The following is a 16,970-nucleotide window of genomic DNA, read 5'->3' on the forward strand; positions in this document are numbered from 1 at the left end:
GTCGTCGTCTTTCGAAACAATCCTCCCCTCTCTCACTCGTGTCGCTTGTCGGGGAATTGTCGATTGTTGCACAGTCGTCGTCGTTGTTTGAAATATCGGTGAAATAATTGACGAACTATTTCGTCGTTTTTTTGTTTTTTTCTGATCGAATACATGTAATTGATTTAACGTGACATAAAATCGAGAAGAAGATATTCAAGCAGTTCGATCAATCGAAGATTTTGTTGGGGCTTCGAAGAATTTTTTTACGATCTCCGGTGTAACTTCCTGGGAGAACGTGATTGAATCTCACGGAGGAATTAATCTCGATCGGAGATACTTTCAACTTGCCGACGGTTTCTTTTATCTTCCACGGTGGAATTGCGATCTGTTGGAAATTTTGTTCGTCGGGAGGGATCGCTTTTCGAGAGGAATTGCCGACAATCTGAACATTTCGCCTCCTTTCGCCGGGGAATTGTGCGTCGCGAGCCTCCTTCGCGGCAAAATTGCGCGTCGCAAGCCTCCTCCGTAGTGGAATTGCGCGTCGCAGACTTCCTTCGCGGTGGAATTGCCGCCGAACAAACCCCCTCCCCCCGCGGAATCACGACCTTCCCTTCCGGAAGCGGAGTTGCGAGCGCATTCTAAATTCGCCCCGTACGCGCCTCGTTCGCGGCGGAATTGCCGCTAGAAAAATCGTCTCCTCTGCGATCTTCGAGCGGAGTCGCAATTGCCTCGAGATCCCGCAATTCCTCGATCGCGAACGAAGATTTTGGGAACTGAAGGATAAAGCACGAAGAGCGGAATTGTCTCGCGAAGAATCGACCGATCGAAGAGTTGCTACTTCGTTCGGGTACAAATGGTGTGAGAAGATTCGGAGTTTCATTTCGGGCACACCGTTGAAGAACTGGAATTGCCTTGTTTCGAGGTGATCGGTGAAAGTTTCCCTTTCGTGACACGGTGTGACAGTTGGTGGAAAAAGGAGTCGCGATGATGCTGGGAGGATACGAGGCGCAGCCGGATTACTATCCACAGTGGCATCAACCCTACAATTATGTCACTCAGTTACCTTACGGTGAGTTGTGATATCAACCTTTTAGCTACTGTACGCCGCTACAGTGGCTTGTCGCGAATGTTACCTTTTTGAACGGTACGCCGCTAAAGTGGCTCTCACGTATGCCTTCACTCTAAACCAGCCATACTCAACCTTTTTTTTTCCCGGGCCACATACACTACCGTCCATAAGTATTTGGACACCCTACAAAACGGAATAACATTTTTTAAATTGGACCAAACGACTTGAGTTCTTTTGAGAAGTTAGAAAGATTAGTTTACTAGATGACGTGTACAAAAAAATTTGGAAAAAATTGCAGTTTATGGGAATCGCGAGGAAAATTGTAAATTTGATCGATATTTTCTTGATCTGTACACTCCACGCGAGCCCGATCATTGCAGCTGTGAAAAATAACTTTCGTCGTACGGAACACCAGCGTAAACGTTAAACGCCTTAGAACTCTGGTAGTACTGAAGAAAAATGAACGTCGCCGGAATACGTACGTTGCTCAGGGCTATAGTATTCCTTCGTTTTTCCATCAATAGTGCAATCATCTAACGGTATAAGCGAGATCTAGCTTTGGCCGGTACTGCACGATTCTCCCCTACAGCTCCACGGAAAGTCCTACCGTAGCTAAAAGGATAATTATTCCCTTTCTCGCTTTGCAAGCCTTCTAATTGCAAATTGTCGATTTCGAAGAAAATTCAGACTTCGCTCGTTGAGATTAGCGACATTATATGTTGTATGTATTATGTATTATATATATATCTTAACAATCTGAAGCTTGGAACTTGTTTAAATTTACACTACCGTGTCTTCGAAATGCCGATCAGCAATTCCTACGCATTTGTATGAACGACGAAGAAATAAATTGGTATATATATTCCCATCGTGCAGTTGCATTGCACGTCGTTCAGCTTGTACAAACTCAGCCGTATCATTTACACTGAACTGAAGGAAAAATAGCTTTTATTAAGTTCGTCGAAAAAGAGAACTATATAGTGTCATGCGTAGAAGATGTTCGAGATAACCTTGAAAATTTTAACGTCACTTTGGAGGTTCTTCAAAGGCATATTTCATTTTCTGTGACGAGGAAGAATTATGACCGGTCCGCTAATAATGAAAATAATAGAGGTGATCAGATTATGTTGTTCACCTTGTTGTATATAACTATTACAATTATATACACGGATTCTGTTCGTTGATAATGAAAGTGTTGAAAATTTTACTAAAATAATAACACGTAAAAATAACCGAAAGTTACACACACCTATAATACACACCTTTTCACGTATTTCCACCTTTTCCATACAGGCAAAATAACCAAAAATTGCACACACCTGCCCTGCTCAACCGTAGAAACATTGTTCTAAAATATTAATATGAAAATAACTCGACCTAACCAAACATTACACGTACCTAACCTAACCCTATTTATGGATAATAGAAATACGAAAAATTTGTCTTGAATAATCAAAGTCCCCGATAGTAGAACACTCGAAAATTCTTCTCACGTATTTCCATATTCCTGCGAAACGACATAACCAAAAAAAAAAAAAAAGGAAAAAAAGGAACGCTCACATACCCTATTTATGAAAAATAAAAATAGCAAAAATTTGTCTAGAATAATCAAAACCCCCGATAGTAAAACACTCGAAAATTCTTCTCACATATTTCAATATTCCTGCGAAACGACATAACCAAAAAAAGAAAAAAAAAGAAACGCTCACATACCCTATTTATGAAAAATAAAAATAGCAAAAATTTGTCTAGAATAATCAAAACCCCCGATAGTAAAACACTCGAAAATTCTTCTCACATATTTCAATATTCCTGCGAAACGACATAACCAAAAAAAAAAAAAAGAAAAAAACCGAAACGCTCGACGATAGAGTGACACGGTAGTGAATAAGAGTCCACCATTTCTCCGTCGCAGGTCCGCTGAACGTTCCCGACGCGGACAGCCAATCAACGTACTGGGGCGCGGATTCAGGGATCTCCGGGGGTAGTTCGGGCGCGGGGAGTCCCACCGCCTCTACGCCACCCCTGATCGAAGAGATTGGAGTGCAAGAACCGAGTTACTCCCCTCTGCAACAATACTCCCATCCGACGATAAATCAGCACTACGCCAATCTAGTCTATCAACCGCAACAAGAGGTCTCTCATCATCATTTACATCATCATCATCATCATCATCAACAGACGCAGAGAAGGGACGGTGAATATTCCGATGTCTCCTCTGTAAATCAAGTGGACGTATCGCTCGAGCAACACCTCAGACAAGGTATCAGAGAGGGTGGAGTGGTGGTGAGACCGAAGAGAAGAAACACGGCTAATAAGAAGGAGAGAAGAAGGACACAGAGTATAAACAACGCTTTCGCGGATCTTAGAGATTGTATACCGAATGTACCAGCTGATACGAAGCTGTCGAAGATCAAGACGTTGCGGTTGGCTGCCTCTTACATTGGATATCTGATGGCGGTGTTAGAGAGCGACGAGGGAGAGGAGCCACAGACGTTCAGAGCGGAGATTTTGTCGAACGGAAGGAGGAACAAGACGGGTCAGGTTAATCAGGTTGGTTTTTTTGTATTTTTTTCTTTTTTTTTTTGTTCGTGTTGCTTTCTTCGTGAACAGATATATTTGGTCGAAGTGTGGAATTTCAACGTCAGTTTTATCGCGAGTGTTAGGGTTATTGGTGTGTTAGGTGTGGTATTTATTCTGAAATTCCGATATTCTGAAATTTGGAAACACCAAAGTTGCGATGTTTTGAAATTCCATAGCTCCAAAATATCACGGTTCCAAAATTTCGAAATTCCCAAACCTCAAAAATAATGCATCGTACGCGAAAACAACATTCCGCGATATCGCCTTGTTGTTCCGCGAGAAATCGCCATTTTCCCGATTGCGCCACGATTACCGAACCACTCGTATACATTTCCATACTCTTCCACAGTTCTCCGATATTCTATTCTCGAAATTCACCGAACCGCGCGAATTTTAAAAATTGCAAAATAACTGACGCATCGTCGACGACTCGTTGAATTGAAAATTCGCCCAAAAAAACCTTCTCTATTCGGAAAGTTCGAAAAAAAAAGGTTGTACCTTTTTTTAAGTGCATACTCGAGACGCACGAATTGCTTTTCACAGCGATCCACGTCTCCCTGCTACAGTAGTGTACTACTCTTTTCACTTATATCTCCTGGAACACTTTCGTAAGTGTTGCCTTCGAATAAACATCGTCCTCTTTAATTGGGCCTCGTTCGTCGACGCTTGAGAACTCGACCTTAAACTCGTCATCGTGTGTAAGTAAGTATATAACCTCGTACATAGCGTTCAAAGAGAGAAAAAGAGAGAGAGAGAGAGAGGAAAGATTCTCATCGCGTTCACGTGGCTTCTTCTTAGACGAAGCGCGCGAACGTGATTCTTCGCCTTCCGTGTTGTGACAGAACGATTTTATCGATGTTGAACAAGTAATTCGTTTCCGTGTGCGGCGGCGCGTAGAGATGAGAAATTACGAAGGATCTCGATAAATTCTCAACCAAGCTCTTTCTTCGACTATTTACGCGTCTTAAGTGTTATATACGATGCTTTATAATGTCAGAGGTGTCAAACAGCGTTGTCAGAGGTCTGAATAATTGAATTTTCGTACATAACCTGTTCAGGGACGATTTTTTCGAGGTTAGAAAAAAATTATCTAGTTTTTTATGTAGATATATTTCGTTCATTTCGAATCGACGGAAAGGAAATGGATTGCGGTTGGCACACCAGCATTTTGACTCGTTATAGGTTAGAATCGTTTTCACTGAACTTCGGAGATAAATACGTACTTAATATCGGACCACCCTGTAGTTCGTGGTTTTCCCTTGTTTTCTGCTTCACCCTCGCCACACACGACGAATTTCCTTCGTTTCGAAGGTCGTTAACCTCTAACGATTTCAATTACATATAGAAAATGTATCGTGTAAGCGTAGACCATGATATAAACATAACCTATAATGTGTTACAATAAGACACTCGATAGAATTTTAATAAAATATAACTAGTATAAATTACATAACCTAACCTAACACAAGTATGTATTACTTAGAATAACTTCGCACAAACATGTATCAAAAATGCATAAAAAAAAGCGTCAACACCTCTTGGTAAAGTTTACTTTGCAAAGGAATTGCGATCGACCTGAAGATTTGCCTTTCTCCTGCGTTGGAATTGCCCACAATAGCCCCCTCAAAAACGCCCCTTCGGTGGAATTGCAAACAGTCGGGAATTTCCTCTCTCGCGAGAGGTCGTTTGCAAAGGAATTGCGATCGACCCGAAGAATCTCTTTTCTTTCTCGGTGAAATTGTTCCCTGTAAACCTCCTTGGCGCTGGAATTGCAAAATTTAAAAAAAAAAATCGTCTCGATGGAATTGCGATCTCCGAGAAATTTCATATCTGGGAAAATATTGCTTTGTAAAGGAATCGCAGTCAATTGTAAATTGTTTTCTAACAAACTCCGCTAACCTGTACAGTTCTCGTGGCTACGCTTCGGAAACTGCCTGGACTTTTATTTGCAAGTAAATTCGTTTATAAAAAATTCTCCAGGAAAATGAGTCACGCATTGTAAATCCGTAAATATACATATAGGAAGTGTGGAATTTGTTTGTTTTCCATTGCAGAACGAGTCGTGTTTGCATCAAGCGTCGGGATTAGGCACGGAGGAATCGTCGAAGAGCAAAGGACGAACTGGATGGCCACAGCACATGTGGGCCCTCGAATTGAAGCAGGAATCACCGACCAACCAGATGCAATAAAATCTCTCTCGATCTCTATCTATTTCTGACGCACCGCTGGCTTCTGCTCTGCGCCACGAATTATCGTCGAACGAATCAAACGGAAGGTTAAACCGTGTCTGGTGGTGGGTATACCAGGAAGATTCGTCGAATATTCGCGACTTTTCTTAGCCAATTACGGAACGTTTAGAGAATATTGAATAGCGAGTGTGAATTTTAAATTCTCTTTGATTTTCCTAACCTAACCTGTTAACTGCGAGACACGAGTTTGAAAGTCGAGAAGCCCATTTATTCAAAATTTTTTACATATTTTCTTCTGACTGAGAAACAATATTTAGGTTAACAGGTTAACCGAAGAGAATGTTACGTAATAGTAAGAGTAAGATAGAACGATATTGAAATTTAATTTATTTACACGACGAGGTACGATTAATTAGCCTAAAAATTGCATCATTAGCGTAAGTAGAATTTTAACGAAACGCGAGAATGTATGTGAATCGATGAAATGTTGAAATTTCTCCATTCTTTCCTCTTCTTTGTTGTGTATATTATATCATTGACATTTTTCATCCAGGTTCACTTCTATTTACTATCTACTTGAAGTTTCGTTTGTGAGCCGCGATCACGGACATGTCTGATGTAAAATATAAGCGTTCGTTTGTAAATACGCGTTGTGTGTCTGTACGTTATGCGTGTAAATAGTGGTGTCTCGTTTCTCAGTCGATAATTATTGCATCAACCTTTCATCTGACGTTGTTCGTCGAACCTAACCTAACCGACGAAACGAATGGCTAAAAATAGTGGAATTATTTCGGGTACAAAATGTTAAAAATTGAAATGTACGAGGTTACTAAAAAAAACACAGCATCGAAGTATATTCTCGAAGAATTTCGTTGAAGTATGACTTCCAAAATAACCTAGCTTATCTAAGTGCAATATGATTTCGCTACAATCTTTAATTGCATTCAAAATTTCTTTATTACCCAAGAATATTTTACTCGTTTTCTCGTTGATGCATCGATCCTAGTTATAAGCGAATCGATCGTTTTAAGATGCTTGTAAACTTTTGTATAAAGTACCCTCAACGATGTATAAAAAGTCACTAGCAATAAATAGAGTATACAGTCACTTAACCTCTCGACTACTTCATCTCCCCCTCAAATATTTCATTCTTAAACACCAAAGAAAGAGGATAGAAAATTCATTCGTTATAACCTAACATTTATGAAAACAGACTTTGAAAACTCCACAGATATCGATATCGAGCAATTGTACTAAATTTGTTATTTTTAAAAAATTCCATATCTTCGAAAAAAGGGAAGAGAAATGACAACATCGAAAATGAATACAAACCTGAATGAATTTCACTCAATTTATTAATTCCACAAAAAATTCCGTTTTTTTATTGGTCAAAGAAAAAAAAATAACACGTGGTGCGTCCCCTCATTTAAATGGAGGAACAATATCCGAAGGTTTAAGGTTGTAAACAGACGGGAAGGTTAGGGACACGCAGATTTCCCCCCTCAAGTGGCATGACACAAGGCCTTCTCGACGTTGCGTAGAAAACGTGTTTCCCTTAGATACACGCTGAGAAAGCATTGTTCAATGGCGACGGTTTCGTCTTTCCTGGATATCCTGGCGCCAGTATTCGATCCAACACAGCTTTCTTAATCTTCGCGTGTCGCTGATACGTCCATTCGAAGAGAAGAAGATCCCCTCTGCGATTCCCACGCATCAACATCGTCATCTCTTCCTTCTTACTTTCAAGAATTGCTTCAAAATTATCTTCCTTGGTTAAAACAACTGAAAATAGAATAACACGTCTATCCTCCGTTAATAATCGCTGAGAATTTACCAAAAGAAAACTATCGAGACAATAGAACTCACTTTTATATCGGAAACATTTTTGGAAAAGTATTTCGTATAAGAACGTTCGGAAACAAAAGTGATCTTGCTAGTGTCGTGAAACGTCTTCAGAATTGAACGGCGGTGCACACACCACTTGTTATGCAACTCGATACAGATCGCGTTTCGTCGGTTAAACGTATTAGGTCGGTGTGCAAGAGTTCGTTCGTTCTACCGAAGCAAAATCTTCCTCGTTTGAAATGAAAATGTATTACACTCTTTTTCGATCGACTATCAACGACCTTTTATCACTTCTCGACTAAAAAGTTAGATATTTCAACGGAAAATCGTGACGTTCTTTCGCTCAACTTTCAGTTCACTCCGCATTTCTAAAGTGTACTAGATGGGGTGCCTTACCGTTAATCGATACAAGTGAAAATCGGAAGGAGTGACATCTAGATTATCGACTGGTCGAAGCAGGATTTTCTACTTTGAACGCAGAAACATTTTTCGCGTCGCGGACTTTTGATCCCGCCGAATACAAAGAATCATGTCTGCGGATGTGATTTTATGACGTTCGTAGAAATACTTTCGATCGAAAGAGAGAATATTTCGGACACAGGTTTAACGATAATCTACAATATGATGAAGTATAGAAGTATATGACAGGTATCTGACAGGTAGAGTAAAAACAAACGTGTCTGCATTTGTAACCTAACTTCTTTTACACCGACTTTAATTAAATTCTATGAAATTGCAAGTTTTATCTGTTGATTTTTAATCGACTTTAACTTTTTCTTCAGTTGTTGTCTGTCTTGTCATCGTTGACAATTTTTCATTTCATCTATTGGTGTCAAATAAACGACCAGTCGTCGGGTGATCAATGAAGACTAAATATTTGCGGCATCTTTCGAAGACGCTTTTATCCAATGTTTACATCGATTTGATAACTTCATACCGATGACATCGTCGGTTCTGTATATTGTAAACTGGTTGTCCTCGTCGCTCCGTCTCATTTGTCAGCTTAATTTTGAGGTTATTATAAACTGATAAACGAAGGAATTATTGACGATTAAATGAAGAGTATATTCTTTGGAATTGAAATTAATTTGCACATTTTTAACAGTCGAATATTGTAAAAATAACATTACGATTGAATCGTGCACCAGAAACAATTTATAATTTTCCGTAATATATTTAAAAAAGTATTATGTTTTTATCAATTAATTCTACTAATCCTTAATCTGTAAGATATATTTATCCAGTAATAAAATGATTACTTTTCAATTACTTTTATTTTTAAATTGACTGTCAGAAGAAGTATAGTGTCGGTAATATATCGCAAGTTTCTATTTATTTATACATAACGAATAAATTAATGATGACAAAACTATTATAAAATCTTCTAGGTGATTGACGAAGTCAATCAAAGTGTTTACCATGCGAAGTCTCGCCTTAGAATACGTCCTGAACTTCCATGATGAGTGTGTACGCATGTATGCAGCCATAATGTAGCGCCACTCGACGTACATTCCCATAAACAAACAGTCATCAATCGGTGTGCCGGCATCGAGTCCCGAGTTTGCTATCTCATTGCTGATATCTACTCAAGCAATACCGTTCGCAAAAATTTTTACAAATTTCTATTCCACTATTCATAAAGTTTCCATATTTGAAATAGAATTCCGAAAAAATTGTATTGTATTAAAATTGTATATTTTCAATTTTTGTAAAATATTTGATAGAAAAATCAAATTAAATCGGAATTTTCGCATTTTCGATATTCTTGAATGATAAAAACTGTATACGAGTACTCTTTCTTTAAAGAAATGTTGATTTTTCGACAGTTTGCATACGTCACGTGTAAAAGTCATCTTCGGAATATATTTTATTTCAATAATTAATACTTCGAGAATCAATTCGTACTACCTACATATACGAGTCACTAGGTTTACTTAACTAACACTTTTCAAGTTCTTCTAAATTGAGACACAAAAATAACCTCCACGTTACTTTTGTGTACGTATTTCGAAATACAAATTGGCACGAATAACCTTTATTTATAGAAAAAAAATATAAAAATTACCGTGTAATTTTAAAAAAAATTACCAAGTAGCTTATACAATATTACCAAACTAACCTATAAATTCCACTGCTTTTCTCACCAACGAAAAAAAAATAATCCGAGATAAATACCAAATTAACTAAATAATAAAATACCAACGATCGAACCAAATAAAATACCAAAAGTTAGTTTATTTACTTAATGTTCACCTTATAAAAACAACATTCTTCACTAGCAAATTGCTTCACCAAATTTCACACTCTCTAAAGCCGAACAAAATACTTACATAAGGGACAGAAATGTGTTACATTTAAGAAATACACAGGTTTACTTACGTTGGTACGCCTCTCAAAAGTAACTGTAATGTGAATGCACAAAAGAAACAAATGCCGAATATAGAGAAACGGACCAGGGAAAAAAAAGAGGACAGTATTCGCGAGACGTTGAAAGAATTTACAACAGACATTTGTATTTCTTGTATCCTCTTCATTGAAGTATCTTGTACACTTCATTTTTCAGAAATCATCCATTGTTACAGAATAAGGATCGTTTCTGATTCCCTCTCGATTCGTCCATTTCTACATGCACGAAGCAAAGTATGATTTATTTACCTAATTTTCCTTCGTTTAAATTTAAACGTGGAAATTTTCGTCTTGTTTGGAGAACAAAGCAAGCTGTAAAAGGAGCAGGGAAGCAGAGGCACGTGCTGCTGTTGAAGGTGTTAAACACGAGAAGGTGGATCGGTACCGCTTTGTAAACTCTTCGGTTGACGAAGCGCAGAACACCTCTGAATCGACGATATAAACACTCCGCGGTACCTAAGGAACTCGGTTATTCTCGGTAGCGACCAAGAGATCGTTGCTTTCTTGTCAAAATGTTACCACGAAGCTCCTGCAATGCCACTGGAATTATGCACAAAAGGGCCCCCGAATTTATTATTCTCTACCGTTGCTTTCCAATTTCTTTTTACTGTTTTAATCGATTTATTTTGCAGCTAAAGATATTTCGAGTGAAATAACAAATGAGGCATACGATGTGTGAACTCATCCGACAGGCGAAAAGAGATCGAAATCTACGAGAAGCACTCTATTCTTCTTCCAATGCTGTCTTCAGTGTTCTGTCAAACAAAGATTGATATATTGCATTTCGTTTCGGGCATATGTGAAACTGTGATTTCGATCTTCCATCCCTAACTGTTTACCGTTGATTAGGAAATCCACTTTTCATTTTAGATAGTATCTCGAGATGGTCGGTGTAGCGATTAACTAACCTATACTCAACAGAAGTACCAAAGGTTTGTTACACAGAGAGCAAAAGTTTCAGTTTCTTTTGTTATTTTGTGAAAAAATGTTACTACTATCAATCACTTAATTGATCAATAAGAACCTCTCGTTCGTTTTATCTTCAGTATCATCGTTCGTATGTAAAACTAAAAATTAATATTAGATCTTTCGAGAGTAAGAAGCATTTACGAAGACGTCAAGTGCGTGTACAGTATGTTCAACCTAACCTCGTCTTCCCCCCCCCCCCTTTTCATATTTCGTACAAATGGACACTAAACGAAGAGAACGAAAAATAAAAGAAAAAGCCTTTCTTACGTGGGAATATTTTCGAAGTGGCATCTTGTAGGAACAATTACACTCATATATATATACATACATACGTATATATGTATACATATACGTATAAGTGTGTGTAGCGAGAACCAAATGTGTACACGAGATGGTGGAAAAAAGTATGAAGCGAACGTTTGTTTGCTTTGACAAGTATCGAAGGTCCACGTACCATAACGCGAGAACGACCAAGTACGGGCAACGACTCGGCCACTTAGGCTGCTCGTGAAAAACTGCCCTTAGCATGTGTCGTGCCGCCACCTAATTGCTTCTCTTCGAAACGATACTCTTTCTTTGTTGTCCAATGACACGCAACAAAGACAACATTTACTTCTCAGTGTAATGTTTTATTTACTTTGTTCGACATTTTCTGGCAACCTGATTTGAACCTATAAAGACGCATTCTTTTTTATTATCGATAATCGTGAATTTTTTAAAAATTTCTAACAAACAGAAGATGTTAAAGCGTTGGAATTTGGGGTATTTAGAAATAGGGATTTATTAGGTTAGGTGTTATCGAGAAAAGGAGCAAATGAGGTCTGTTATACGCTTGTAACGCTACAAATCTTCCTTCAAATTATTTACCCTCCGAAACTACTGTGCGTCATACGTAAACAATGCTGTTCTCCTCTAAGATGGATTATGTCTTCTGTCCGAGTGTTCGAATTTAGTATCTCGCAAATATTTCACAGCGAATACTTACTACGATACACTGAAAACTGAATATTCGTACACAAGAATATTTATTTCAACTATACAAGGTATTTCAAAAGCACAGACAGTACAAACTCTACAGGTTAGCGAGACTCGCTGAAAAGGAACAAAAAAGTCTCGATCAATGTATAGCAGGAAATTAATAACTTCAGAGATCTTGAATTTCAAATGATCACTTGATTCGGTGTCATCACAAGTGTCACCAGCCATTGTATACTGACATTCGTGTAACGTGAAGGATCACGGTAACGACGAATGTGCACCGAACGAATAGTACATACATACGTAGATCAATTGTCGTGCGTGTATCGTTGATACATCGAACTTTCGTTCGATCGTAACGCAGTAATCTTCATGACACGTGACAGCGTATTCTACCACGTACAGAATATTCAGTCGAATAAGGAATTAGGTTAGGTTACGAATTGAAAAACTAAATTATCTCTGAAACGAATCGCTTCTAAACACGTGTTCGCTGAAACTTCTTCATTTCAGTCAATAAACTTCACTAACCTGTACAGTTTGTATCTGTGTTTTTGTTTCTCTAATATTATTAACCTCTAAACCAAAAATTCACATGAAAATTTCAGGTAATCTCGAATGTCTCGATCGTCTACTCCCCTCTTATCCATAAACTGTAAGTACACTTTCAACGGAGATAAAATCGCGCGATCACAGGACGATCAGCTGATAAATGCGTCAATAGGCGAACAAAGCACAGTCGACCTTTTATATACGAAGCGTTTGTACCCTCTCTCTGCGTCCCACGATCTCGTTGATCCCGAAATTGAATTGGTTAATTGACAGGCTTAATCGAGAACAGATTGTCCGCCCGTCGACTTCGATTCGTTACGCGCGACAGGGAGCGCAAGGCGCCGAAGGTTTTCCTTTGTTTCTCACTTCCTCGTCCTTTAGGCGTGGACTTTTATTTTCATTTTTTACAAAGTTGGAGATTGAACGATGTTGCAAGTCACTTGACGTGCATTTGTTTCCTTTTAGATTCTTGCGAAATCATTGATTGGTAATTGCTCCTTAATATTTGGATATTTTTGAATTGGAAATTTATCAGATAAGCAAATTTGTTTTATGAGAATTGAGCTATATGGGATTAGGTATTTTGTAGATGAAAATTGATCTTGTTTATAAGAAACGACAGGTATTAAGGTTAGGTATGAAAAAAATGGTATTAACTATTGTGGTATTGAGCTGTGATATGAATTTTGAGAGGTTGAATTTAATATTATGTTGCAGTATGAAGATCAAAGTATAATATTGATATTTCAAAATGGATTTACATGAGAGAGAATGGTATTACTGAATTGTAATATGAATTCATTAGATAAAATCTGTAAACTGTAATTATAAAATTGACTTATAGTGACATTCAACTTTAATATTGAATAAAGAAAACAAAAACTTTAAGATTGTCAATATAATAACTTACTGGCACTATCAATTACATATGACACATGTGTACATGCAATTACTATTAAACATATATCCATAAAACTTCATAGTTAAACATACACAACCATTATTCACCCTTCCCAAAATAGAAGAACTATAGAAGTATCACAATATGCATATATGTTATATGACATTAGGAGATAAAGTTTATAATAAATATCTGTATTAGTAAATAAAATTGTGGCTGTTTTTCTCATACCTTTTCCAAATCTAACTAAAATAAAGCACAATATCAAACAATGCACACACATCAAGTCTAACAAACAAAACAAACATAATAAAATTCCTGCAAATCCCATAGCAGGGACTCAATGAATCTATCCTTGCCGATCTTCTAACAAAGTAATAGAAGAAAAAATGCAAAAAAAAAACTATGAAACACGGGGGTAGTTGCAGAGTCTGGTTCTCCCAAGTCGCGTCCAGGATCCTCATTAGGTATGGAGGAGTGTGGATCTCGATTGAAATTGAGACAAATCGCTCCGTGAGCCGTCAAGATTGGCCTCCTTTGGGGGTGGATGTTTGCGTACACGCCCGTTCATTCCAATGAAATCGACGTGGACGAAAAGAAAAAAATAACAGATCAATGAATAAGAGGGATCAAGTGTGAGAAAGAGAAAGGTAAGAATGAAGAAACGTAAGAGAAGACAAAGGGTAGGTTGCACCCCTATAAAACCTGCTGGTGAACACCGTATCGACATCACTCGCCGACAAGTCTCGCGATAAGGTGCACTCGATAGAAGCGATGATCGGTTCAATTGTGTATCCGCCCTTCTGCCGCGCTACCCCTATCTTCGTAGTGGTCTGCATGGTCTACCTGTTGTCCTCGGCTTCTGGCGAGTACGGTATGTTCCTCTATGAACATGAATTTCATTCAATTGACAGTGGGGAAAATTGGATTTTTAGTATTTTGAAATATTGGAATTTGGAAACTTTCGAATTCTGGAATTTTGGTATTTGAGAACTCTGAAATTTTGGAATATTGGTATTTCAAAATGTTTGAAATATCGAAATATTGGAATATATTTTCATTTTCTCACACACCTCTAAAAATTATCCAGTATTTTATTAATCTCTTTCAATAGAAGGCAGAGATTCGTTGAGCAGTGTAAGCAACGACAGAGTGACGAATAACGAATTTGGCTCGTGCACCGATGGCAAGTGCATTAAGCGTACCTCGCAGGATATCACCAGTGGTATGTGGTTTGGACCAAGGCTTGGACGTCGACGTCGAGCAGACCGGAAATCGGACGCTGATTTGGATGCTCTTGCCAACGTGCTTGACAGCTCACGTTGGGCCGTCATCAGTATTCCAGGTATTATACATATGTATACGGGATTCTTTTTTGTTATCTTTTTTTAGAAAAAGATCCAAAATTTTCCGATTTTGCAGTTTTTTTTTTTTAAAAGACTAAGATATTTTAATTGTGATTTGTTTGTATATTATTTGTTATCCAATACTGCTTTTTGGACAGTTATAATATTTCTGTCAGATTTCGAGATTTTTGAATTTACGTGTACATAACCTATCAATTAATAAACCTTTCCTTTATACGATAAAATTTATTTTCCATCTATTTTTTATTACAACGTGACGTAACACAACCTACAGAAAAGCAAAGAGAAGTGCAGCGAATGTAGTCTTCAATTGCTAATTTTAGTTTAAGAAAAGTTAATCTTATTAATTGAGTTCCTCATAAGAAGAGGCATATGAGTGCCATCTGTTATCGTTCACATGGAATAACTCAATTATTATCGACATTTATCGATTTCTTCATCGAAAAGAACGATGAAATTTCCTCGTAAAATTTACTTTCAGGAGCAGAGAAAAGGCAACCAACACAGTTTACTCCTCGTTTGGGAAGAGAATCAGGGGAGGAATTCTTCTCGTACGGCTTTCCAAGGGACCAAGAGGAATTGTATGCGGAGGAACAAATCTTTCCTCCATTATTCGCGCCACGTCTAGGGCGTCGATTACCTTGGACACCTTCTCCAAGGCTTGGACGTCAATTGCACACTATTCTAGAGAAATCTAGACAGAATTTCGACGATGCACGCTTTTAAGACTGGTTCGACACGCTGGACGAATGATAGCTAATGACATAGTGTAATTAAGACCGTATTAAGGAAATAAACGACTTGTATTTATTTGTATTATAATTGAAGCGCCTTTAGCATTTTTCTTCGCCTTTCTTCTATTTAATTTTCTACATTTTTTATGAGTTGCGAGGCATTTTCTGTCGGGCGTTATTTTTTACTTATTTTTCCAAGTATTTATAAATTTTTCAATTAATTTCAGTAATTTTAGGTTATGATACATGAATTTTTAATTTTCGAGATATTTTTCATTTTTATTTTTTCATGGAAACAGCTCGATTTTCAGAAAGAGAAGGTAACTTTGATTGGACATTTCTCAATATTACTGTCCATTTGAAACCTTCAGAATTCCTTACCGACTTTCATCCAAAAACACGTAAACTGTCGAATAAAAAAAAGAAGAAAAACAAAGAGCATAAAAAGCAACGATAAACGTTTACGCCTCTTATAAACATAAACCACACATATCAACTGAACTCAATTTACGCGCAACGATCTACTGAAACCCAGAAATTCGAAACTGAATCAAGAATTCCATTCCATACCTAACCTTAAATTTCTAACTTAAAAAGCACAACAAGAAAAACAATTATTTATAACTTCAGCTTAACCTAACCTCTCATGAAAAATAATTACCACATTAATTTCCACCCTCCAAATTTTTTTATAATTAATCTAAAAATTCAATGTTACATTTTTACTTCCACGTTTTCTTAGAAAAAAATATTAACACAAAATTCTCCAGATACTCGATATGATACAATTGAAAAAATAAACGAATTTATCCAATTCTCATCTTTTAACCTCTCCAATTAATACACTTACAACATACAAATGTAAAATTATTAAAAGTCTGCTCTGATAGATGTAAGAAAATTCTGAAACATTTGAAATATGATGCAATTAAAGAATAGAAACATTCGAGACGGGGTGTTATTCCTGTCTGTTCCAATGGTAAATGGTTACTCCAGCAAAGAGAGAGGCAGAAGGTTAACTTGTATCTGTTCGCTGTGTTTCCAAGCTTTATGGTTACGACCAGAGTCTACGCGGCCACATGGCCCACGGTAGTTCCGGTCGAGGAATTACACGCGTAGTTACGCCTCTCTCCCCCCGCTGCCGCCCTGTTGAATGAAATTTAACCCTATCTCGTTGCATCCGTGGCTTTTCTCTCTGGAAAATTAAACGATCCTATTTTTGGCTCACTTCCGTCAAGTGGTCAAATGAGAAAAACCTAATAATTTGATGGGTAATTATGAAACTGATAGATAAAAGATGACAAAAAGAATGAGAAAAGTCGCCAGAAAATTAATAAATAAAAATCATCTGAATCCAACTAATCTAAAAAGAAAAGGTGACAGGAATGAAACGCT

At 37.6% G+C, this 16,970-nt stretch overlaps 2 protein-coding genes across 2 annotated transcripts; both read left to right on the forward strand.

Moving 5' to 3' along the window:
* Window positions 1-868: 868 nt before the first annotated feature.
* Window positions 869-6,063, forward strand: LOC108571588 (heart- and neural crest derivatives-expressed protein 1-like). Its single transcript, XM_017933662.1, has 3 exons — window positions 869-1,051; window positions 2,967-3,604; window positions 5,689-6,063. The coding sequence occupies exons 1-3, from the start codon at window positions 967-969 to the stop codon at window positions 5,821-5,823; spliced, it is 858 nt and encodes a 285-aa protein (XP_017789151.1). The 5' UTR covers window positions 869-966; the 3' UTR covers window positions 5,824-6,063.
* An 8,185-nt stretch (window positions 6,064-14,248) lies between these two features.
* On the forward strand, window positions 14,249-15,567 carry LOC108571617 (PBAN-type neuropeptides-like). Its single transcript, XM_017933695.1, has 3 exons — window positions 14,249-14,348; window positions 14,589-14,819; window positions 15,323-15,567. The coding sequence occupies exons 1-3, from the start codon at window positions 14,249-14,251 to the stop codon at window positions 15,565-15,567; spliced, it is 576 nt and encodes a 191-aa protein (XP_017789184.1).
* Window positions 15,568-16,970: the final 1,403 nt, after the last annotated feature.

Source organism: Habropoda laboriosa, unplaced genomic scaffold (genome assembly GCF_001263275.1).
Source record: "Habropoda laboriosa isolate 0110345459 unplaced genomic scaffold, ASM126327v1 scaffold40, whole genome shotgun sequence".
Lineage (NCBI taxonomy): Eukaryota > Metazoa > Arthropoda > Insecta > Hymenoptera > Apidae > Habropoda > Habropoda laboriosa.